The 26,502-nt window shown below is 42.7% G+C and overlaps 1 protein-coding gene across 1 annotated transcript in view; it reads left to right on the top strand.

The window, feature by feature from the left end:
* itga9 (integrin, alpha 9) overlaps positions 1 to 26,502 on the top strand; it is a 570,745-nt gene that overhangs the window by 5,408 nt on the left and 538,835 nt on the right. Inside the window, exon 3 of the mRNA XM_041190128.1 lies at positions 6,210 to 6,316. Within this exon, the coding sequence (XP_041046062.1) occupies positions 6,210 to 6,316 (107 nt within the window). The remainder of the gene's footprint in view (positions 1 to 6,209; positions 6,317 to 26,502) is intronic.

Genomic DNA, 26,502 nt, shown 5'->3' with positions numbered 1-26,502 from the left:
CATGAAAAACACTATATAAATGCAACAAAGACAGAAAATGCTGGAAAAACTCAGCAGGTCTAACAGCACCTGTGGAGAGAAAGACAGAGTTAACATTTCGAGTTCATTTGATTCTTCTTCAGAGCTCTGAAGAAGAGCCATACGGACTCGAAATGTTAACTCTGTCTTGCTCTCCACAGATGCTGTTAGACCTGCTGAGTTTTTTCAGCATTTTCTGTCTTTGTTTCAGATTTCCAGCATCCGCAGTATTTTGCAGCACCCGATCCACTGACTTTCGAAGTTCAGTGGAATGTGTTAGGCTGTGTGCGCGCAAACCCCTCTGGAGAGGCAGGTTGCTACCTAAATGGGTTTTCAACTTTAACTTTATTTCCATGGGTTTCTCAGGCTTCCTGGAATTCGCCCGTGAAAGCAAGGCGGGAACACAATAGCAATGGCTATGTTATGGAAATATTCAATACTCACAGTTGCTTTCTTTCATGTTTTGTGGGTAAGGCTTTGTTCAGAGTAGTAATGCTGAGAGGTTACTTTACACACTTTGGATTTGTAAACTTGACAACTGAGCACCCCCCCACCCCCCCACCCCCTGACTACCTCCCCAAGCCGACTACTCCACCAACCCCCCGATTACCCCTCCAATCTGACTAACCCCCTGCCTACCCCCAACCACTTGACTACCACCATGACTCACTGACTATCCCCCACCCCTCAACCCCTGACTATCTTCGGACTACCGTCCTGACCATTCAAATACTTCCACAATCCACCCTACACTCTCACCCTCTTATCTTACATACTTATCTTCTCTCTGTAGTTTCCCAAAGTGGTTTTGGGACTGTTAAACTCTCTACTTAACGGAATATGACACTATTGCCATTAAAAAGGTGCTGTGGCTTCTACAAAGATTATTTGTGCTACTCCCTGCAAAGATTGCCGCACTGCCTGAGTTCTGCAGCATCCTTCATTGGAAGACAGGCTCGTAGAATCCTAGGAAGTTAAGTAGGTAACTTTTTGTGTGATATGGTTGGAAGTTTTGGGCCCTCAACATTTTGGAGGTGCCATTAACACTTTGTAGGCTTGGAGCTCTGATCTGTTAGATCAGCGTGGTTGCCATTTATGCTGACTTAAACTGGACCTCAGTTGAGCACCAAGGTGACAAGCAACAGCAGCAGCAACACTTTGTTACTCAAAGACCCGTAGCTCTACAGGAAATGGGAGCAGCAGAGAAGTGCAGTTTGCTGGATGCCACATCCAGCACAGAGGGTCTACAGGCAGAGGTGTAAGCTTCAACATGTCAGAACAGGGTGTCATTTCAGGTGGTGCCAGACATTTGTAGCCTGTTGGAGCAAGATGTGCTGCCAGTTGGGTCTAGTGACCGCAATTTACCAATGGCTGTCATCGTTATCACCACACTCAACCTTTTGCCTCTGCATCCTTCCAGGAATCTGCCAGAGACATTTTCAGGATATTGCAGTCAATGATACACAAGATAGATGACTAATTTTTTGTCTTCCAGTATCACAATTGTGCCAACTTTGTCAGGCAGAGAGGAAAGTGGAGTTGAGACCACAACCAGGTCACCGATGATCTTATTGAATGGCGGAGCAGGCTCAAAGGGCCAAATAACCTACTGCTGCCCCTAAGTATTATGTTCCTATGTCTTATGTTTCTATGACTGAGCGAGCACTCGCGTTTGAGGTTCTGGCTGGCTTCCTACAGGTGCAGAATATCAAAAATTGCCATATGTGACAGTTAAGGCTTGCATAGATCATCCAGGAGTGTTCTTGATTGCAAGGGCTTTCACATCAGTGTACAGCTGGCATGAAACCACAAAGAGACCTTCATGCAGGTGGACACAAGATTCCCGATATTTCCATGATGCTTTCATTCTGTGGCAGTCCACCCTCCTTGAAGCAGAATTCCAGGTTGGAGACCCAAGATATCCACTTCAGAGACAGCTGATGATACATCTCAGAAACTCGAAGGACGAGGACCCAGAGTGCTACAATGAATGTCAATAAGCACCACCCAATGTATCATCGAATAAGTGATCAGTATGCTGAGATGGGCTTCAGGTGCTTGGACATACCTGGAGGTGCTTTCAATATGCTCCAGCCAGGATCTCTAGAATGATCATGGTATACTGCTCAGTATTGTGCAGCAGTGAGGTTTGGACCTGCAGGAGAATCATAGCGCAGGGTCTCTTCAGAGGATTAAGTGGAAGAGGAAGATGAGGAGGTGGATGGTGATGAGGGCAGTGCACCACAGGGATTCCTGATTGCTAAATTCATGTAGGTTCCACCAGCCCACCCATCTAACAACCTCATGCAAAAAGCACTTTTTCCCATCCTAATGCCATGAACACAATGCAGTCCTGCAAGTAACCAATTCCTCTCGCATCCCCACATTGGTCACTGTCAATTTGGGTCTTCCCATTCGTCATCACATATCTGGAACAACTACTTGTCAGCCAGCAACCAAGAATGGGCAAGACGAGGGAGAGGGACAAAGTATTATTTATATATACATCAAATGAACAAATGAGACTTAATATTACAACATTTGTACACACCCAATTCTTTACTCTTCCTAACATTCTTATGTGATGCAACGTGCATGGCTTCAGTAGAGGTAGATGCAGGCTGCTCACATCCCTGCTCTGACACTTTTCGCTGATGTCCTCTGGGTTTTGAAGCATCTGATGGCCCTGCCAAAGACTGCTCCACCTTCACAGGGTCAGATTCAGTCACTGGGACATGAAGCAACATATTGGAATATTGATTGTTCTATTCCTGTAAGCCAATTGGTGAAGTATAGAACCGGAGCCAATCTTTATATACATTTTATTTATTTGCGGAGTTACACATTACAAACAATCCTGGAGTGAGACTGGAACCCACAATCTGCTGACTTAGAGGTGAGAGTACCACCAATTAAGCTATGATTGAAACTTAATCATCCAATACTTTTTGGGCACCACCTACTTGTTGAAGCAATTAGGGACAGGCAATAAATGCTGGCCTAGCCAGCAATGTCCACTTCCCATAAAAGAATAAAAAAAGTGGTGACCAAAGTAATGGGCAATGGAATGTATATGGATGTTAATTACATGGGTTTCCAGAAGGCATTTCATAAAGTCCCCATAAACATTGTTAGCGAAAATTGAAGCTCTGGAATTATATGCAAATTATTGACCTGGTAGAGAAATTGCTGAACAGCAGTAGCCAGAGAGTATGGGATAATTGGCAGGAACTCTAATTGGCAGTATGTTACTAGCGGTGCGCTGCAAGGATCTGTGTTGTGGCCTCACCTATTCATTGTATGTATTTACAGTTTAGAGCAGGGTACTTTCTAAATAGTGAAGAGCTCGAAACCTGAAGATCCAAAGAGTCTTTGGGGCCAGGTACATAGATCATTAAAATGCCATGAACAGGTACAGAAGATAATTAATAAGGTTAGTGGAATGCTGGCCATTAAATCCAGAGAATCCTTGAATACAAGGGGGTAGAAGTCATACTAAACCCTGATTAACCCACACCTGGAGTACTGTGGGCAATTCTGGGCACCACACCTTGGGTAGAAGGTAGTGGCATTGGAGGGAATGCAGTTTTAGATTTACTGAATGATACCTAGGACTCAGGGTTATATTACAGGAATGATGGCACAAACTAGGATTGAATTGCCTGCTATTAAGAGAGTTAAGGGATGATTTGATTGATGACATATAGGGGAACAGATGGTTTATCTTTTTCTATCCTATTTCCACTGGTTAGGGAATCTAGAACTAGGGAGCATAGTCTAAAAATTAGTACCATACCTTCCAGCAGAAATTATGAAACAGTAAGACTTACAAAAGGGTAGTGCAAGTTTGGAGCTCTCTTCCACACATCACAATTAATACTAGATCAATTGTCAATTTTAAATGTGAGATTTATAAAGTTTTGTTAACCAAAGCCATTGGGGATATGAAGAAAAGGTGGTGGTGGTGGTGGGGAGGGGGGTGGGTATCTGAAATCAGATCGGCCAAGATCTCAGTGAATGGTGGAGTGGGCTTAAGCGGTTTAATAGCTTACTGCTGTGACTGTATTCTTAAATCAAACAAACTTTGTGCCCATATCTAAATATTTATAACTAAAAAACAAAGTCTTCATAGAAAGTGAAAATAGAAACTATTTTTAATTTTATGATTTTTCTCCTGGTTTGTTTGGAGCTACATACAGGAGATTAATCATTGACTCCTGGTGACTTCAGAATGATCTTGGAAGATTGGAAATCCTATTCTGTGCACAAAATGACTGCTGGGTTTGTCCATAAAACAGTAGCAATAAAGATAATTCATTAGCTCTGAAGTGTTAAGGACATTCCAAGGATATGGAAGATACTATATAATACATAAGATACTATATCATACACAAACCTTTGATGACGTAGCAGGACAAGTTGGTTAGTCTGTTTAAAAAAAGCATATTGGATACTTCACTTTATAAATATAAACAAAGGATTCAAAAACAAGGCATAGTAAATTTATAAACCACTTGTTAGACCTCACCTGGATTATTGTGTCCAATTCTGGGCATTGCATTTCAGATAGGATGTTGAGGCTTTGGAGCAGATGCAGAGCAGATTTACTAGAATGGTACTAAGGATGAGAGACTAGGCATGTGGAAAGACTAGAGAAGTGGGCATCCTCATTAGGACAGGGAAAGTTAAAGAGAAATGTTATTGTGGTGTTCAAAATCATGAATGGTTTTGATTGAGTAGATAGGGAGAAGCAGTTTCCAATGATTCCAGATTTAAGTAATTGGCAAAAGAATCAAGGGTTGAGGAGAAATTATATTTTTCAGTGAGCTGTCAAGACCTGGAATGCACTGCCTGAAAGAAGATTCAATAATAATTTTAAAAAGCAAATTGATTATATTCTTCTAAAGGAAATCTTTGCAGAGCAATGGGGAAAGAAAAGGCATGTGGGACTAATTGGACAGCTATATCAAAGAGCTGGCACAAAACGATGAGCCAGATACCCTCCTTTTTGTGCAGTAAGAGTCCTTCATACTCTATGACTCCGTAGCATTTTTAAATAAAAGCGACCAGCACCTCTAAATATTTGATTCCTTTTTGCCATTGTACTTTAAGTAGAGCTTTGTGAATTTGCTTTGATTTTATTTTTTTTTAATCTTTGCCTCACTCAAGTTGTCTGCTCCTTCCATTATCCTATACTATTTGAGAATTCTTCCCATACTTTTGTTCTGTAAGCCAAAGGCTGGAAAACGGCCCCATGTTGATTTAACCTCTGATCATTGCTCCCTCTGGAAATATGGGCTAGTGCACATTCATCCCTTAACAGCATAACTGGGATTAAGAATTTACTGTAAAGTAACAAGTGCAAACTCTTATTATCGTGAATGTTATAGATATTCTGATACAGTCCACTTTGATTTCAAACTTAATTGATCTGAATTATCTGAACAATTGTTTTCTTACCACTAAATTTCCACCTTGCTGTGTTGTTAAAATTGCTTAATTCAAATGATTGGAATGTCTTTTTTTTAGCACAAGCACCACTTTCAATTAGTGGGAGTAAATTGCAATTCCATCTATTTACACCCTATCTTCAAGTGTAGAACTAGAGATGTTTATATAACCGTTGAACATTCTGAGATTATGGAAGATGGTGGCATAGTGGTAATGTCACTGGACGAATACTCCAGAGACCCAGGCTGATGCTCTGGGGATATAGGTTCAAAGCCCACCATGACAGCTAAATTCAATGAATAAAATCTGGAATACAAAGCTAATCCCAGTATTGGTGACCGTTAAACCATTGTTGATTGTCATAAAAACCCATCTGGTTCACTAACATCCTATTGGGAAGGAAATCTGGCATCCTTACTGGTCTGGCCTATATGTGACTCCAGATTCACAGTAATGTGGTTGACTGCCTTCTGAAATGGCCTAGCAAGCCACTCAGTTCAAGAACAATTAGGAATGGGTAACAAATCTGATCTTGCCAGTGACACACACATCCCATCAAAGGCTAAAGGAAAAGCAATTTGCTCAGAATAAAAGATATTCCATTTTGAGTTTAAGAACCTTTTGGTGCTCCTGGTGTTTTTATCCAAGTGTCATTCATTTGCTTCAAACTCTTTTGATCGACAGAAACTTATCATCATTAGAACTAAATGGAATGTAACAATTGTTCTTGGAATTCCCAGGTAATCAAAGAGGAAAGACTTGTGGTAAAACTTGCAAAGAGAACAGGGACAATGAGTGGATGGGAGTGAGTCTGTCCCGACAGGCCGGAGGCAATGGCAGTATTCTGGTGAGACGATTACTTTTCTTATCTTTTGGTTTACATCTGTCTGATATACTATAATTTCCCTTTAAAACAGTGTGGCAATCTGTTCAGATACAAATCTGACTGTGAAATGTTAAGTAGCCATGCAGAGGCTATAGCCTTTTCCAGTGGGGAAAAGGGTGTTGTCAACTGGTGAAGACCTGTCCAGTTGTTAACTGAGCCTTCTAGTAATTCACTAAAGAGGCCAGTGGTAAAAGGTCCATGATTCCTACACTTTTGAATGTTTTCTCGTGCACTCGAGAAAAGTAGGAAAAACTTTGACAGAAAAGTAACGAGCTGTGGCAGGGTGATTGAGGGCTGGTATGCCAGCCACAGCCTGATAAGACCTTTGGGCCCTGAGTAAATATATGGCTCTTTAAAAACCTCCCCTTTAAAGATAAATGCATCTGGAGTGAGGGGTCATAAGGCTTGAGGGACTGTTGGAGGTTGAAGAGTTAATGGATGTATTGTGTGATCTTGCTTTTTGCTATTTGCATTTAAAGGTGTTTGGAGTTAGATTGATAAAGGATTACTGTTTGTGAAAGAAAGATGGTAGAGCCATGTGAAAGAACAGACCCTGGGATACCTGATTTAGGATTGATTTGGGCATAAAACAACAATGTTTAAAATAGCTCCAGACCCATAAAATTGAAGCAGAACAAACTAACAAATAGAAAATGCACGGGTAAAAAGAACTGTGTTGTCTGTGTTCTGAGGGCTGATTGCCCATGTAGGTTCCTGAGTTGCAGTTTGACACTGTTTGTCTAGTGTAATGCTCAACACTCATCCCATAAACCACACCACTAAAACAGATTAATTAATCATTCATACTGTAACATGGCTGCTCTGTTCAATGAGATAAACCCTCACTGCAGGCACTGAGCCATTTGAGAGGTTATAAGGTGCTCTATATACAAGCAAGTCTTTATTTTTAATGGTTGTTTAAAAACCATGGGCGGAATTTTACAGCCCTCCCGCTGCTTGGATTTTCCGGTCCCACCAAAGTCAATGGACTTTTGAACGGCTCGCTTCATTTTACGGCCCTGCCCCTGCAAAGTGATTTGCATTTAAATTTTTAATTGAGAATGATGTAACGTACCTCACTTTAAATTATGTTTCTACACTAGGACTATGCTATGATCAATGGTATTAGAAATCATAAATGATTCTAAGGTTGGAGTTTTCCAGCCCCACTGTGGCGGATTCCCCTGCGGCGGATGCCGCAAGCCATTCAAATGTCCATTGACTTTAGCGGGACCGGAATATCCTGCTGGCGGGAGGGACCGGAAAATTCCAGCCTAAGTTTTAATACTTATGGGATTTCATGCCTTAATTTTAAGATTGGTTGCACTGAGCAGAGCCTGATCAGAAGCAATATGTAAAACTGCCTCTGACCCAATGAGAAAGGAAGAACTTAGATTTATAAAGCGCCTTTGCACAGACTCAGGGTTTCCCAAAGCACCTTACAGCCAAAGAAATACTTTTGAAATGTAATCATTATTGCAGTCTAGGTACTGTTGCAGCTATTTTCCACACAGCTCCCACAAACAACAATGAAATAAATGACTAGATATGATGTTGGTTCGTGGAATAAATTCTGAAAAGGACACTATAGAATTACTCTTATTAGAATAAAGCAAGGGATCTAGCTACTTGAAAAAGCAAATAGAGCCTTGGGTTAATGTCTGATCAGGAAGACATTACCTCCAACATTGCAGCACTCCCTCAGTACTGTACAGAAGTGCCAGCCTAAATTATGAAGTGTTATCACTCTGTATGAAGTTGCTCAATCCACCCAGTCATGAAAAACAGTTCAACAGGGAGTATTGGGCTATTGATCAGGGACATCATCTAACCTAAACTTGTAAAACACCACACATGCCTATCAGCATTATTTTGTGTATTTGTTATTAATTTCAATGACCACTGTTTGAGGAATATGCCTCTGTCTCATGGACTGACTTCTCAAAGTGAACTATGTCCTGAAAGATTCTTATATTCATAAAACCCAACAGTTCAGATGTATTGGCTGGTTATGTTTTAACCTTGTTGCAGATGACAATATGCGGCTCCCTAGTGTGGTAAAGTGAGGTACCCAGTACCTTTAAGAGAATGCAAGTGTACTAATCATGTGACAGCACTGACAATTCACAGTCCTGGAGGTTTCTGAGTCAGCACATATGATCTGGTGCTCCACCCTATGTCTCAATAAACCATCACTGTTTATTTTTAAAACAAAAACAGAATTACCTGGAAAAACTCAGCAGGTCTGGCAGCATCGGCGGAGAAGAAAAGAGTTGACGTTTCGAGTCCTCATGACCCTTCGACAGAACTTGAGTTCGAGTCCAAGAAAGAGTTGAAATATAAGCTGGTTTAAGGTGTGTGTGTGAGGGGCGGAGAGATAGAGAGACAGAGAGGTGGGGGGGGTGGGGGATGTGGTTGTAGGGACAAACAAGCAGTGATAGAAGCAGATCATCAAAAGATGTCAACGACAATAGTACAATAGAACACATAGGTGTTAAAGTTAAAAGTTGGTGATATTATCTAAACGAATGTGCTAATTAAGAATGGATGGTAGGGCACTCAAGATATAGCTCTAGTGGGGTTTTTTTTTTAAATTTTTTTTATAATAGAAATAGGTGGGAAAAGGAAAATCTTTATAATTTATTGGAAAAAAAAAAGGAAGGGGGAAACAGAAAGGGGATGGGGATGGGGGAGGGAGCTCACGACCTAAAGTTGTTGAATTCAATATTCAGTCCGGAAGGCTGTAAAGTCCCTAGTCGGAAGATGAGGTGTTGTTCCTCCAGTTTGCGTTGGGCTTCACTGGAACAATGCAGCAAGCCAAGGACAGACATGTGGGCAAGAGAGCAGGGTGGAGTGTTAAAATGGCAAGCGACAGGGAGGTTTGGGTCATTCTTGCGGACAGACCGCAGGTGTTCTGCAAAGCGATCGCCCAGTTTACGTTTGGTCTCTCCAATGTAGAGGAGACCACATTGGGAGCAACGAATGCAGTAGACTAAGTTGGGGGAAATGCAAGTGAAATGCTGCTTCACTTGAAAGGAGTGTTTGGGTCCTTGGACGGTGAGGAGAGAGGAAGTGAAGGGGCAGGTGTTGCATCTTTTGCGTAGGCATGGGGTGGTGCCATAGGAGGGGGTTGAGGAGTAGGGGGTGATGGAGGAGTGGACCAGGGTGTCCCGGAGGGAGCGATCCCTACGGAATGCCGATAAGGGGGGTGAAGGGAAGATGTGTTTGGTGGTGGCATCATGCTGGAGTTGGCGGAAATGGCGGAGGATGATCCTTTGAATGCGGAGGCTGGTGGGGTGATAAGTGAGGACAAGGGGGACCCTATCATGTTTCCACTGTTTATTTTTACTTCAGTCTCTCTCTGTTATTGATTGCAAACAGCCATTGATGAGAACATGGGAAAGCGTGTGGTTAGAGTTTGGCTGGCCAATGAATTCATTTACCCAAAATATAAAACCAAGAAAGGACATCTATATAATTCAGAGGAAAGCAGTAATTAGCGAGGATCAGGTAGCTACTCCCACTCTGGCAACAGTTCATCGGCAAACAAAGGTGCTCAAAGGAAATAAACTGGTGTGGCTTATTATATTCCAGAAAGCTAGGTAGGTGAAGGATAGAACTGGAGCCAACCTTTACACCCATTTATTAACAGTCACGCATAACAAGATGTACCTCCTCAATCAAGAACCAAAGCTTTAGTCCGTGTGTATTTGTAGCGACACAAGTGAATCCACTGTTAATGCCCACCACCTCATACGATTTTACACAATTAATATATAATTAATGTGTCTTATCTAATTAAGCTTTTCCTGAGCTGAGTCAAAGGTGCTTTATTCAGACTAATTTAAAACTATTTCTTAATGCCTGATTGAGTAAATAACTGCTTGTAAATAAATCCTTTTGGTAGTATGAAATATCTGGATGACCTGGGTGTGTAGTAGGAATCTTGCATGTAAACCTAGAGTCGATAATGAAATTGACTGTGTACCATGCACATTTTCAGCAATAGTCTCTGCACAGGGTCTTGCTTCAGTTAATAGGAAGTGTGAGCTTTCCTCTGAGAGCTGGATGTTGTGTTGGTGTGACAAAAAAAACCTAGCAAAGACCAAATCATTATGAGTGCTTTACTCTATTTTGAGTTGGAGGAATATAGTAAACAGTATGGTCAATACTGCACCTGAACAGAATTGTACTCATATTGGCAATGATATGTAACATTATTAGTAATCTTTAATTCACTTTTGTGGTTAAAGATTGGGTTGTTGATATTTTTGCTATTTTTTTTGATAATAAGTTGAGGGAGACAAAAAAAGGTGTCAAAAAAACTCATGATGGATTTCCTGTAGCGTAATTTTTAGAATCTGTAATATCTCCTGCTGCTTGTGGTCTCTTCATTAACAGAAGAATACAAAATTGCTCACTTTACCATAGATTTTTATGGGCAGTAGAAACACTCTTATAAAGGGCATGTTGACTGTACATCACATGGATTTGAATAATACTCAAATAACTGTTAGGAGGCTTAGGGGAAGAGTTGGGCAAATACTAGTGCAGTAAATGGGTCATATTATTGAAACCAAAACACTGGCATGAATTTTTCTGATGGTGGGGTCTCTCTTTGTCCAATCCGAAGAGTTGGCAGGGAACACATTCCCCTCCCCCCCCCGAGACTCCGAGTGCCCTGCAGCCATTTCATGCTTGAATAAGCATTAAGTGGTTGAAAGCAGGACTCCTGTCCCTCACTCGGGAGGGAGTCCTGCCTTAGAGAACTGCCAGCTAATCTGATTGGTCTGCAGCTCTCTAGTCCCTGCAGCGACAGCGCTGCAGTGGACAGAAGAAATGCAGGAGGACGTTGGAGCCTAAGTCTGAGCACCGGAGGCCCAGGTAAGGTCAGGGGTTCCCAGGGTGGGAGGGTAGGGAAGGCCTAGGGGTTGCGAATGGGGAGATTGGGGTCTTGGGAGAGGTTGGGTGGGGGGAGGGAGGTCTGGACACCATCTGACTTCAGATGGGGCTTCTAATTGAGGCTGAGTGGGAAATAGAAGGGCCTCAATTGGCGCAAGGGCAGGCTTCCCATCCGAGGCCTTGCTGGTCCCAGCGTAAAATTGTTGCATGGTAGGGCAGGCGGGTGCCTGAGGGGAATCCCGTCCCTTCAATTTCAGCACACCTCCCCACCCCCCCACCTATCCTCCACCACCCCCACCTGATAACCTGCTGGTGGGAGAGTGTAAAACTTTGGCCTCTGTGTATGTGGGCGCTACTTTGCATTTTCTTTCATAAGCAACTAGTTGTATCATACTGATTAGGAGATGAAAACAGTCTTTTTTCGAAGGAGGTGGGGGCTCTTTTTAGATGCCATTTGATGTCTCATTAAAAGGGAGTGCAGACCAGGTGCAAGAGTCAGCATGCCAAAGGCTTGATTGACTGTAAACAACCAATCCCATATTTTCTGTACCTTCATTTTACGGGATGTTTTGAAAAAAAAAAGTTCTATGCATTCTTGCAAAAACAGAAAGTTAGCATGCAGGAAGCAATTAGGAAGGCAAATGGCAATGTTGTGTTGGCAAGGGATTGGAGTACAAGAATAAGTCTTGCTACAGTTATACAGGGTTTCAGTGAGAGCGCATCTGGAGTACTATGTGCAGTTTTGGTCTCCGCATTTAAGAAAGGATATGTTTGCATCGGCGGTGGTACAGTGGAGGTTCACTAAATTGGTCCCTGGGTTGAAGGGGTTATCCTATGAAGAGAGGTTGAATAAATTGGGTTTATGTTCTCTGGAGTTTAGAAGAATGGGAGGTGATCTCATTGAAAGTCTGAAGGGCTTGATAGGGCGGATTGGGTGGAATTTTCTGTTCCAGAGCTCAAGTCCAGTAACGGGAGCAAAAGCTGGAGTGACGTCTGCTGGAGAATGGGGTGGCTGAATGCGTGAGATATTGTGCTGTACAGCTCATAATTATGCAGCTGTGAGGGGCGCAGCAAATCTCATGGCGGGGTGGGCAGGAAGTGGCGCACCCCGCTGCCACCTCATTGGCTCCAACATCCAGGCGCCGTAGTTTAACGGCATCTGGTTGGCCATTCACTCTTCCAATCTGCTCCTTGACCCTCCAGTCCTGCCTCAGTCTCTCCCCTCCCCCTTGCCCAGCCTTGGTGCAATGTGTGTGAGAGGCGGCTGATATCTCAGCGAAGGTGGGAAAGAAAAGCAAAAGTAACATCTACTGGCCTGAAAGCCCAGGAAGAAGTCTAACGCATCAGGTGCATGCCACTTATGTGCAGCCATGAAATAGAACATTCTAAATTCCTGCTGGTGGGGCTTTTAATGAACATCCGTGAGGTGCAAATTGGGTTCCTGACAAATATCAGCGGGACACATGACCTGCCTTTAACCGCCATGAAAATCGGGAGATTCCAAACTAATTTCCCAACGTCAGGAAATTGATTATTGGCCTCCCACCAAATCTTGTTTCTGCACCCACCACGATTCCTGCTGTTGGCAGGAGTGGAATATTACACCCATTGTTTCTGCTGATTAGGAAATCTACAGTCTCAGGATTAGGGATCGGTCATTTAGGACTGAGATGAGGACAAATTGCTTCACTGAAAGAGTTGTGAACTTTTGGAATTTTCTACCCCAGCGGCTTGTGGATGCTCCATCACTGAATACACTTAACGCTGGGATTGACAGATTTTTCATCTCGGGGAATTAAGGGATATTGGGAGCGGGTGGGAAAATGGAGTTGAAGCTCCAGATCAGCCATGACCTTATTGAATGACAGAACAGGCTTGATGGGCTGCGTATTCTACTGTTCCTGTTTCTTGTGTTCTTGTGTCAGGGTTCACAGACTCTCGGGGATGGACTTTCATGTTGGGCTCAGTAAATGTTAGTCGGGCTATTTGCCAACATTGGAAACCCGAGCACATCACCTCTACGCTACCTTCTTTAAAAATTCATTCATGGGATGTGGGCTTCACTAGCTGGGACAGCATTTATCACCCATCCCTAATTGCCCTTGAGAAGGAGGTGGTGAGCTACCTTCTTGAGCTGCCGCAGTCCAAATGATGTAGTTACACCCACAGTGCTGTTAGGGAGGGAGTTCCAGGATTTTGACCCGTGCCAGTGAAGGAACAGCGATGTATTTCCAGCTCAGGATGGTGAGTGCCTTAGAGGGGAACTTGCAGGTGTGGTATTCCCAACTGTCTGCTACCCTTGTCATTCTAGATGATAGTGGTTATGGGTTTGGAAGGTAACCTTTGTGAGTTTCTGCTGTGCATATTGTGGATGGTACATACTGCTGCTTCTGTGCATCGGTGGTGGAGGGAGTGAACGTTTGTGGATGTGGTACCAATCAAGCGGACTGCTTTGCCCTGAATGGTGTCAAGCTTCTTGAGTGTTGTGGGAGCTGCACTCATCTAGGCAAGTGAGGAGTATTCCATCACACTCCTGACTTGTGCCTTGTAGAGTGTAAAAATATGTTAGAAATCTACCAAATCTTCATCTCCTGGAGAGGTGGGCAAGTAGGGTCAGGTCTTTCAAGTCTGCAGACAGCATCAGAGGAGTGCTGGTGCTGAGGCAGGCTAGTTAGAAGGCCCTCCTTCATTCACTGGCATATCGACCCGCTCTCCAGCATAGTTCCGATGCCTCCTAATCCTCACCTCTCCCTCCCTACCGCCTATGGTCCCTACAGGCCCCTTCATTTTTTGCCTACCCTCATATTCTCCATGCATCTCATATTCCACATCTTTGCTCATATTTCACATCCCAACTCCACGTGCACCCCCCCCCCCGATGTAAGCTCCATGGCCACTCACCCAGGATCCACTATGTGAGCACCCCAGAGTCCTGTAACAGCAATGGGAATCCTTTGCAATGGATAGTATAAGTTAACACCTCCAACAATCTCATGGAGTTGTCCGTGAAACAGGCAGCCATTCATAATGAAGAAAACACCTGACCCAATGAAAAAAAACATAAACCCTCTCAAGTGGTCATTCAGTTGTAAAAACAAACAAACTTATATTCGGTAACTACATCAAAGACAGCTAAATCCTTTAATACCCTCTTAGAACTGTCAATCAAACTGTGAATGAAGCCCCCTGCTGAAATAAGTGGTTCTGTAGATTGTGAAACTCAGTCAATAATTCATAATCGTCCCAGCTGTCAAATCAAACTATTACCCCTTCAGATAATGGAGCCTATTGAAACTGCAAAAACAGGTTGCCCTGTTTTTTCCTAAGCTACATCAGATTTCCTGTCAATCGATGCTGTCCAGGCGCAGGTGTCTTTTTTTTTCTCTCGGACCCATTTTCAAATTTCAAAAGCTAGGGACATTTAAATCACTTCAGGTCATGACCATGGAGTTCCCAAGCAGTTTTTCCTTCAGTTATGAATGTATAATAGCACTTTTCCCATTGGGTAAAGTACTCTAATGCATTTTAACACTTACATTATGTTGATCAATGTAATGGCCAACTTTCCTTTGCAGGACAGAGCCCTAAAGTCAATCATTGCAATAAATACATTTATAATACAACATCTAATAATGACATTTGAAGCTGTCAAACCATTTAACACTTACCTGTCAGAATGTTCCTGACCCTTCATGTTTTTCCCAAGGTTCATAAACTTGTCAAACAAGGTAGATTTTTAGAGGCCTTCCAAAACCTGCCTGACCCGACAGTAATACTGGGAAACAGGCAAAATAAATCTCCACCAGGGGTGTGCGTGGTGGCCCTGACATCAGTGGATATGCATGCGGGGTTGTGACCCAAGGTGTTCCTAATTTGCAAAATATCCGTTGGGAAATGGCGTGGGGTTGGAAAGGCACAGGAAATTCAAAATCCCAGCGAAAAAAAAGCCAAAGCTTCTGCCATTTCCAAACGCATTCCCACCTCCACAAAGGGATGAAAATCTCGGACTCTGGAGTAGCAATTCCTCTAACAGTGGCTCTCACCAACAGTGCCTGATGAGGAAGCTCAATCCTCAGATTGACACCATGGCCAGTTCTTTTGGCCTAATTCTCTAAACTGCATTGACCTCTGTGCTGTCATCAAACAAGACTCTCCTCCTGGCATGAATTCTCCCATTATCTTGATCCTTCCATGATGAAACTATTTTAAATGATCTGTTATTTTACTATAATTCCTACAGATTATGGCCAGTGTTAACACAATGTTAACACTTGTTGGATGGTTTATATACAGCTCAGTAGCTACCTTGAAATGCTTGTCATGATGAGTCATGTATCTTTTGATATTGCTAACTGCCTCACTTTCTGCCGGACGCAGTATTGTGATGCTCCTGATCTGGCCTGCCATCATTCATCTCGTATGTGTGTTTGTATGTGTGTGTGAAATATTTAACTTGCTTTCATGTTGTTTCTTGGATAGTTTATATAAATTTGATCACAGGCAAGGCATGATTGCTCCAATGCATCTCCATCATTATACATGTTTTCTGAACACCCGTTTTGGCCCAAAATAGCCTGTGTACTGTCAGCATGTAATTAACTCTGTAATTGACAATAGTGGCAATGGAAATCAGTTAGTGCATTTTATCTGCGTTTTAAGTGATGCCTATTACTAAAAGAAGGATTGGGCAATGAGTATGTTTACATTGCACAACGTTGTGAACATCTCAAGAGAAGTGTGAATATTTTGAGGTTTTATGGTTTTGTACACACTTTGAATCGTTTCCATTAGTGTGGGCCAGAAAGTGACTTCACAAGCTAATACGTGTGGCATCCAGAACATTGACTGTTTATTTTGTTATACAAATTAAAATGCGTTGTTTGATGATTTCAAAGATAAATGAGTTAATACTATTTTTGATTCATGTTCCCTGACATTGCACATAGGTGAAGTGGGGTCAGAGGGCAGGAGATGGTTGGGCTAGAGTGCACATGTGTAATTTAATACAAAAACAAAAACAGAATTACCTGGAAAAACTCAGCAGGTCTGGCAGCATCGGCGGAGAAGAACTTCTCCGCCGATGCTGCCAGACCTGCTGAGTTTTTCCAGGTAATTCTGTTTTTGTTTTTGTTTTGGATTTCCAGCATCCGCAGTTTTTTTGTTTTTATCTCTGTAATTTAATCTCCAATTTAAAGTCATACTTCTGTCCTTTTCCATTTACATAATTTTCTACATTTACTATAGAAGCTGCATATCTTAACCTCTAACACTAATTATTAAAAGGTAGTGGATAGGTACAAGAAATAATATCAAAGACTAATAGAATGCTGGCCTTTATCTCAAAGGGGCTAGATTACAAAGGGGGTGAAAGTTATGTGAAGCTCTGGCTTGATCACTTTTAGAGCATGGGAGGCAATGGCGTAGTGGCATTGTCATTGGACTAGTAATCCAGAGACCCAGGGTAATGGTCTGGGATCCAGGGTTTGAATTCCACCATGACAGATGGTGGAATTTGAATTCAATAAAAATCTGGAATTCAATGTCTAAAGATGACCGTGAAACTATTGTCAATTGTTGTAATCTGCTGCTCTCCCCTGATCTGGCCGACATGTGAGTCTTAACTGCCCTCTGAGATGGCTGCTACAAAGCCTGAACAAAGAAATGAAACCAGACGGACCTAGGCACCAGAAATGACAATGGCAAACTCACTCCTGTTGACCCTGCAAAGACCTCCTTAATAATATCTGGGGGCTAGTAGCAAAATTGGGAGAGCTGTTCCATAGACTAGTCAAGCAACTGCCTGACATAGTCATCCTCATGGAATCATACCTTACAGATAATGTGCCAGACACCATCCATGCCCCACCGACTGGACAGACCCAGCAGGGGTGGCGGCACAGTGGTATACAGTTGGGAGGGAGTTGCCCTAGGAATCATCAAAATCAACTCTGGACCCCATGAAGTTTCATGGCATCAAGTCAAACATGGACAAGGAAACCTGCTGATGACTTTGTACTGTCCTCCCTCTGCTGATGAATCAGCGTTCCTCCATGTTGAGCACCACTTGGAGGAAGCACTGAGGGTGGCAAGGGCACAGAATGTACTCTGGGTTGGGGACTTCAATGTCCATCACCAAGAGTGGCTCGGTAGCACCACTACTGACCGAGCTGGCCGAATCCTAAAGGATATAGCTGATAAACTGGGTCTGCGGCACGTGGTGAGGGAACCAACAAGAGGGCAAAACATACTTGACTTCATCCACACCAGCCTGCTTGCCGCAAATGCATCTCTCCATGACAGTATTAGTAGGAGTGACCATGGCACAGTCGTTGTGGGGGGCGAAGTCCCGCCTTCACATTGAGGATACCCTCCATCATGTTGTGTGGCATTACTGCCATGCTAAATGGGATAGATTTCAAACAGATCATAAACTCGACTGGGCATCCATGAGGCAGCAGCAGAATTGTACTCGAACACAATCTGTAACCTCAGGGCCTGGCATATCCTCCACTCTACCATTACCATCAAGTCAGGGGTTCAATGAAGAGTGCAGGAGGGCATGCCAGGAGCAGCACCAGGCATACCTAAAATTGAGGCGTCAACCTGGCAAAGCTATAACACAGGACTAGCGTGCCATACAGCATAAGCAGCAAGTAATAGACAGAGCTAAGCAATCCCACAACCAACTGATCAGATCTGAGCTCTGCAGTCCTGCCACGTCCAGTCCTGAATGGTGGTGGACAATTAAACAACTCACTGGAGGAAAAGGCTCCACAAATATACCTATCCATAATGATGGGGGAGCTGAGCACATCAGTGCAAAAGATAAGGCTGAAGCATTTGCTACAATCTTCAGCCAGAAGTGCCAAGTGGATTATCCACCTTGGCCTCCTCCAGAAGTCCCCAGCATCACAGATGTCAATTTTCAGCCAATTCGATTCACTCCATGTGATATCAAGAAACAGGTGAAGGCACTGGTTAGTGCAAAGGCTATGGGCTCTGACAATATTCTGGTAATAGTACTGAAGACATGTGCCCCAGTACTTGCTGCGCCCCTAGCTAAGCTGTTCCTGTACAGCTGCAACTATTCGGCTATGTGGAAAATTGCCTAGGTATAAAATGTACACAGCAGGAAGAATCCAACCCAACCAATTACCATACCATGAGTCTACTCTCGATCATCAGTAAAGTAATGGAAGGGGTCATCAACAGTGTTAGCAAGCTGCACTTGCTTAGCAATAACCTACTCACTGATGCCCAGTTTGGGTTTCGCCAGGACCACTCAGTTCCTGATCTCATTACTTGGTTCAAACATGGACAAAAGAGCTAAACTCCTGAGGCGGGGTGAGAGTGACTGCCCTTGACATCAAGGCCTCATTTGACCGAGTGTGGCATCAAGGAGCCCTAGCAAAACTGGAGTCATTGGGAATCAGGAGGAAGACTCTCCACTGGTTGGAGTCATACCTGGTAGAAAGGAAGGTGGTTGTGGCTGTTGGAGTTCAGTCATCTCAGCTCCAGGACAACACTGCGGGAGTTCCTCAGGGTTGTGTCCTCAGCCCAACCATCTTCAGCTGCTTCACCAATGACCTTCCTTCCATCATAAGGTCAGAAGTGTGCAATCATCAGCGAAAATCCCCAATGTTCAGCACCGTTCGCCATTCCTCAGATACAGAAGCAGTTCATGTCCAAATGCAGCAAGACCTGGTCAATATCCAGACTTGGGCTGACAAGTGGCAAGCTACATTCATGCCACACAAGTGCCAGGCAATGACCATCCCCAACAAGAGAGAATCTAACCATCATCGCTTGATGTGACGAGTAACTCACCTCCTGACTCCCCAAAGTCTGTTCATCATCTACAAGCCACAAGTCAGGAGTGTGATGGAATACTCCCCACTTGCCTGGATGATTGCAGCTCCCACAACACTCAAGAAGCTTGACACCATCCAAGACAAAGCAGCCTGCTTGATTGGCACCACATTCACAAACATTCACTCCCTACACCACTGACACACAGGAGCAGCAGTGTGTACCATCTACAAGATGCACTGCAGGAATTCACCAAGGCTTCTTAGCCAGCACCTTCCAAACCCACGACTACTACCACCAAGAAGGGCAAAGGCAGTAGATCAATGGGAATACCACCACCTGGAAGTTCCTCTCCAAGTCACTCATCATCTTGACTTGGAAATATATTGCTGTTCCTTCATTGTCATTGGGTCAAAATCCTGGAACCCCCTTCCTAACAGCACTGTGGATATATCTGCACCACGTGGACTGCAGTGGTTCAATAGGACAGCTCATCGCCCCTTCTCAAGGGCAACTAGGGATAGGCAATAAATACTGGCCCAGGCAGTGAAGCCCACATCCCATGAATTAATTTTTAAAAAACCACTCTGTTCACTTTTGGGCACCATACCCCAGGAAGCACATAATGGCCTAGGAGATGGTGCAGCAAAGCCTAGGAGAGGTGGGTGTGTACGGTGCTAATCACCAGGACCCATGCCTTGGGGAGACCTGGGCAAGGGCAGCACTGGCCCTTTCTCAGTGGGTACCTCATGCCTCAAAGTGCTCACAAACAAATGCGCAATGAGCGTGTTGCTCCAGGGCAAAGTTCTGTAGTATAAGTGGCTAATAGAGCAAGAGCTGGAGTCTCTGTGGCCAGCCATGGTGTATTCTGGGAGATGTAGTCTTCCATTGGCTGTGCTCTTGCCCTCCCACGCAGGCATGGCCCACTTAAGGACTACAGGAGTCAAGATGGAGGAACGGGCTGAGGAGGCCAGGAGAAGTGGCAGATGTAGTGAAAGCAAGACCCCGGGAAGCTAAAGAGTTGGACAGGGTGGGATGGAACCTCCTTAATGATCGATTCTAACAACATCCCCATGACAGATGTCAAGCTAACTGGCCCATAGTTTCCTGTTTTCTGCCTCACTCCCTCCTTGAATAGAGGGGTTATGATGTCTACTTTCCAGTCTGATGAAACCTTTCCAGAATCTAGTGAATTTTTAAAAAATTAACACAGATGCATCAACTATTTTATTAGCCACCTTTTTTAAGACCCTAGGATGTAGTCCTTCAGGACCAGGACATTTGCCAGCCTGCAGCTCCATCAATTTGCTCAGTACTGTTTCCCCTGTGATTTCAATTTCACCAAGTTCACCAGCATGTGCTTTCCTATTATTTGCTCCATGCTGGACAATTGCAAGTGTGGTTAGTTTCAATTTAAAATGAGGAAATATTTATCACTGGATGCAATGTGTAATTTTTCTGCTAACAAAGCCCTCTTTTTTGGGTAGCACATGATTACAGGCGAATAGGCTGGTGCAAATTTAATGGAAAGTTTTGCCATTTTTAAATTTGGAAGTGAAACCAGGAGTCATGCGCCAATAGAATATGTTGAATCAAGATATTCTCATTTGTACTCTGAATTGTTGTTTGTGGTGCTTGTGAAGTTCAAGCCTTTCGAGTATTGCTGTCCAGACATTGCATAGGGGCAGGTTCAATGAATTGGAGCTGGCTGCATAATATGAATGGCCACATTGTGTTTAATTGTCTGACAAATGTCTGACAAACCTGTGATTGTAAAGCGTATCGTACTGAAGCCTGAGCTTTCGATGGGCTTTATAAATAGAGACGTAGGCCAGGATTTTCCATTCGTTGGACGGGCTCGGCAGGAGCGGGCGGGGGCAGTCACAGAGCCGACCACCGCCCGCGATTGGCTCCGCACTGTGATTTCACACGGGCAGGCCAATCAAGGCGCTGCCTCAGGGAGATTGAAGCGCTTTTTAAAAAAAAATTAAAAACTTAAAAAATTTACCGAAACATGTCCCCTCATGTCACGAGATGGGACGTGTTTTTATTTTTCAAAGGAAGTTTTTATTTAGTTTGTAATAGCTTTAGGAAACCTCATCCCACTCGTAGATGAGGTTTCCTAAAAAACTTAAAGGCCACTTGGCCTTTTTGCCTGCCCACCAATCATAAGGTTGGACGGGCAGTGTAAAATTCAGGTTAATTACCTGGTTAATGGTCTTAATAGGCCTATCAATCAGCGCGCGCCTGTCGAATGAAATATTGTGCATCATTTTACATTCCAGCGTGTTGGGCGCACACCCGCACACCGAATGTTAAATTCTGCCCATAGAGTACAAAAGCCAAGAAGTTTTAGTGAACCTATATAAAACAGCTTGACCCCACGGTAACTATGGTTCCCTATTCTGGGCACCCAAAGGAAATAAGGGGTACAGGGATTGGGAGGGAGGTGGTGGCTAAGGCGAAGCATCACGGCCCATGGTTTCTCTCCCCGGCCCTTGTGTGCAGTACATATTCAGCAGAATGATACTTGGATTAAAAGGGTTAAATGACAGGTTGCTGAGATGAGGCTTTATTCCCTTGAGTGTAGAAAATTGTGTTGTTAAGATAAGAGAAAAATCCAGAACAAGAGTGTATAACCTTAAAATTAGAGCTAGGCTATTCATGAATGCTGTCAGGAAACACATCTGTACACAATAGATAATGGGTATCTAAAATTATTTCCAGCAAAAAGCTGTTAAGGCTGGATTAATTGAAGGTTTCAAAATTGAGATTGATAATTTTGTGTTAGGCAAGGGTGCCAAAGCAGGTAAATAGAGTTAAGATACAGATCGGCCATGACCAAATTGAATTTCAGAATAGGCTGGAGGGAAATTAAAAGGCAGAACAGGCTGGAAGAGCCTGCTCCTGCTTCTGTGTTCCTACAACCATTTTCCAGTGCTGGTGCTGCAATGTCTCCACTGGTGATAGAAGGTACTTACAGTATTGCTAAATACTGGGCACTTTCTGTTATGAATATCGACATAATTTATAATGACAAAACGCAACAAGGAGAACATGCAAATGTAAGATGTTTGATATTATCGATTGTATAAACTCACTTGCAGATCCCAAAGCAAGAACATATGACAGTAGCTGTTGTTAATATAATTCATTTTTTATGAAGCGTTTTTAGGCAAATGGTATCTTATTTGGAGAACAGCCTTCTTAGTTCCATCTTTATAGTATCACGAGTTTCAACATCTGACATATCTGAAAACAACTGACACAAAACATTCTGATGCTTTCTTGAAGACATTGCCTATTGAACATTATCTTGGAACCAATTTCAACTCCAGTGAGATTCACAAATGAGGAGAAATATCAGATTGGAAGGTTTAAAAAAATAACTAGAGTACACCCATTGACAGAACCCATCCACCTTTGAGTTTACTTATTTGACACAGCTCTGTTTTTGATATATTAAGCCGAAATACTGGAAGATGGGAAGGACATCCCCTGAATATAGCTCTTTTAAACCAGCAAGTTAGCAGTAACTTAATGTGTTTGTTTAATACAAACTGTTTATCTATTTTGTACAAACTCTTGGGCTTGATTTTAACTCCTTTCACTTGGTGGAAGACAGTGGGGAGATGAGGGGAGTAATAAATGAGGCCAGTCACTTATACCTTTTGATTTTGCTGCCTTCCTGCTGCATCCTGAGGTTCACCTGTTCTTTTGAACAGGCAAACATGACCCCTACAGGAAGTCAGCTGAGACCTCTAAATATTCCAATCGAGTACTGATGACAGTAAAGTCCCACCATTCGCAGGGGTTACGTTCCTGCAAAATCTCGCAAATGGTGAAATCGCAAATGACGAACACACCTTACAATGGAAGTCAATTACATAGGTTCCAGCCATTGTAAAATTTTGCATGTATGAAGGATCAAAGGCAATAAAAACTATATGTTTAATAAATTTACTAGAGAAATTGTTTAATTAAACAAGGAAACAAGAAAAATGTAAAATTTGTCACACTTACAGTACTTTATTTGAGAGTGGGGGTGAACTGTGATCAGGAATTAAATCGCAGCAAAAAGGAACACCCATGTGCAATCAACAGCAGACAATGCACGCACTATGCGCACTTTCTACTTCAGGAAATACATCATGGACACCTTCCTTTTTTTAACTTTATTTAGGCTGTTTTTCTTTTTCTGGTATCTTTTAAAGATGGCTTCTATATTTTACTTTTAAAGCTGTGGTAAGTGAACATTTGGCCCCACAATGGGTGAACTGATATATGAAAACTTTTGCGCAGATAAGCGAATTTGTGAAAGAGGAAGTTGCGGACGGCGGGACTTTACTGTATGTCATCAGGGCACAATTGCAATATTGGTCTGAGTGAGGAGTGACAGCTTCCCCATCAGACCAGTCCTGCTTGGAGGATGAGTGTGGGTCAGAAGGAGCCCAGCATGGTAGTTTTAAATTTTAACTTTAGATTTCCTTGTGGGTTAGGAATTCTCCGATGGGCCTTAGAACAAAGCCTTAAGCCTCTCTTACCCAAGCTGCACCTCTTTCCCCGATCACATCTAGAACACACCTTACCACTTTCCTGGGTCTTAACTCATGCTTCTGAAGCCCTGCTCCTGCCTGTTGAAGGTTTGTGTGGATCAGCAAAAATATTGATCGTATTGAGATCTCCGTGTCCCCTGGTTTACTGACAGTTTTGGGGTATGCATGCACTGTGTCCCCACCTCCATTCAAATTGGGCCTCGTTGTTTGTTTAATACAAACTCTGTTTAGCACAAATTCTTTGTGTTTATATGGTGCATATTGTCTCTATTTATTAAGGATAAACTCTACGTGTTTTCAATTTAGATTCTTTAACAATTTTTTCTTTTAATCCTTTGTTTAAAGAGGCAGTAACAGTCCTGTCATATGGTTAGGAATCCTTCTTTTGGCCCTTCCATAATCACAGAATTAAATGACACAATTTCCATTGCAGGTACCCTTGTTTTTTGGGAATATCACAGTATTACAAAATACCAATATGCTACTTGCAAATGGCGTCTTCAATGTTAAAAATGACTCGGGCGGTTTCCTTCCCTAAGTATCCAACATTCCCCATTTAAGCAGCTGCTTGTGCTTAACACTCAGCACAAGCTTTCAGGGCTCTTCAACACCAATTTTATCTTGGTCCCTTCGACTTTTAGACCTGTAAGATATACTTTTTGGTGAATTCTTTACAATTCTCGTCTCACTGGTATATGTTAAATTCTTCAAATTATATTTTGGCCAGTTCGAGGATGGTAGTCACCGGCTTCTGTTGATCTGGAAACAGGTGGAAGCTGAGCAAGTGCAAGGGAAAAATGTGTGCTGAAAATATGCTTCTGCTCAGGCAGGTGCAGATTTTTCACGCAGCCTTATGAGCCAAATGTCCAGGAGCCACTAACACAATAATAGCTCATCTAACTATTGGATCAAGATAACACAGCATTTAAAAATGCTGTCAGAAGGGGAAGAAGCAGAGCTGTCGGATTTGTTACCATATAAATACTGACACATGCCATTTATAACATCTTTATATTTTGATGGACTGAGTGGTGTTGGGGTGGGGGTAGTGGAAGGAGATAGTAGGGTTGCCAACATTCCAATATTGCCCTAGCAATTCTAGGAATTAAGGATTAATCCCTGGACACTACTGTGAAAAGCCCAGGAGAAATATCCAAGGAACATGAGTAAAAATAGCCTTTCTCATCGTTTATTGGTTGTAAAAATATTGAAGATGCGGGAGGGTAGAATGGCCATCCGACAGGATGGGTCAGTTGGAGGGATGAGGTCAGGTGATGACACCTCAAGCAATCCTAAAGGGGGAGGGGCGTGCGGTGTCGAAGGACAAGGCCTCAAAAATTCTTAATCCCACCATGTGGTGTATGACATGAAATATCTGCTTTCAGATCTATACTGGGCTGTGAAGTTAATGGTGCTCCTTTGGCATGGAGTTTGACTTCCAGCCAAGAGGAGTGTTTAGATGATTAAAAATACAAATAGGATATTTTAGATGATTAAAGATACAAATAGGATACATTGTGACTGGCAACTCACTGATTCCTTCCATTAATAATTTAGCCCAAATTCTCTAAAATATATATTTTCATTAAATGAATTAGGAGTTTGAGTACATATGAGAGTCAATTCAACTGAACTGATGGCAATTTAAAATAGTTGCGTGATAGACGAATGGAAATCCCACAACAAAAAATATTTTGCAGTCAAAAATGTGGCCCTAATTACTCTTTTGATGTTCCCAAGCAAAAAAAATGATGACTGGAGGTATTGTATATCTCAGCTACCTGCCAAACACATTGTATGGTTTATTTAAATTATTACCCGTAAAATTGTAGCTCTTGATTGATGACAGCCCAGTAATCTATAGTGAAGGTTACTAGTACCTGCGCTTCAAAAGAAATGGCAGTGAACTAGGGAAGTAAGAAGAAAGATTAAGCTCACGTTTCTCGGTGACCTTCCACGTGTAGCCTTGTAAATGGACACATGGGGATCTGAAGACAGGAGTCAAGTTTTGAGGGTGGGTCTCTTGAGGGTCTCCCTACAGCTTTCACCAGTGAATTGATCCTTTAATGTCCAATGTTGTTTTGCTAAGGCCACCCACTAATTTAGTGCAGGACGTCATTTGTACAGAGTGTTTGCAAATAGGCTGGGATATCAGACGGAGGAGACTCTGAGCTGGTGAAATCTTTTGTAGTAGCTCATTGACTTGCCAGACTGTGAACAGGTGGAAATGTATTTGTGTCAGAAGAAGTTTGATTGCTTTAATACTTCATATCCCTCCACCAAAACACAGCATTATTTGTCAGGGATGATATTTCACCCAGAAGTGATTTGTGTGTTACCACAAAAGCTCAGATCACTTATGGTTAGGAGTATCAGCTAAATATTTATTCTTACAGTCACTTGGTGAATATTATTGAAAAGGAGAGACATGCTGCTGAAGCTTGCATTCATCAGGACAAATGCAAGAATGCTAAATTTCAATCACAATAATATATACTACAGGAGAAAAGGCTGCTGATTCATTGACAAGTCGACTCTAACTAAGGTGTTGACTTGGAGAAAGCGATGGGGAACTATATTCCCCATGCTTCTAGATAATTCAAAAAAGGCTTGACAGCTTTGTTTGCAGAAAATGGGTCCCTGCATATGAATGTATGTTGCTCCTAGCAAGTGTAAATGACCCATGTTTAGCTCGCTGGATTATCTTAAATTGAAAATGTAGCTATTAGCGCACTGAGGATTATTCAGCAAGTACTACCCAATCATGGAATCACATTTAGCATTTGATGTTTTGTTTTTGGATTTTGCAAGCATGGGCTGGTTGAGTACAGTTTGTACTCTGCTTATTAAGAACAACCAGAGGAGAACATGTTGTTTGAT

This window comes from Carcharodon carcharias, chromosome 6 (genome assembly GCF_017639515.1).
Source record: "Carcharodon carcharias isolate sCarCar2 chromosome 6, sCarCar2.pri, whole genome shotgun sequence".
Classification (NCBI taxonomy): domain Eukaryota; kingdom Metazoa; phylum Chordata; class Chondrichthyes; order Lamniformes; family Lamnidae; genus Carcharodon; species Carcharodon carcharias.
Note: the sequence above shows the minus strand (reverse complement) of the source record. Positions and strands in the feature narration are given on the sequence as shown.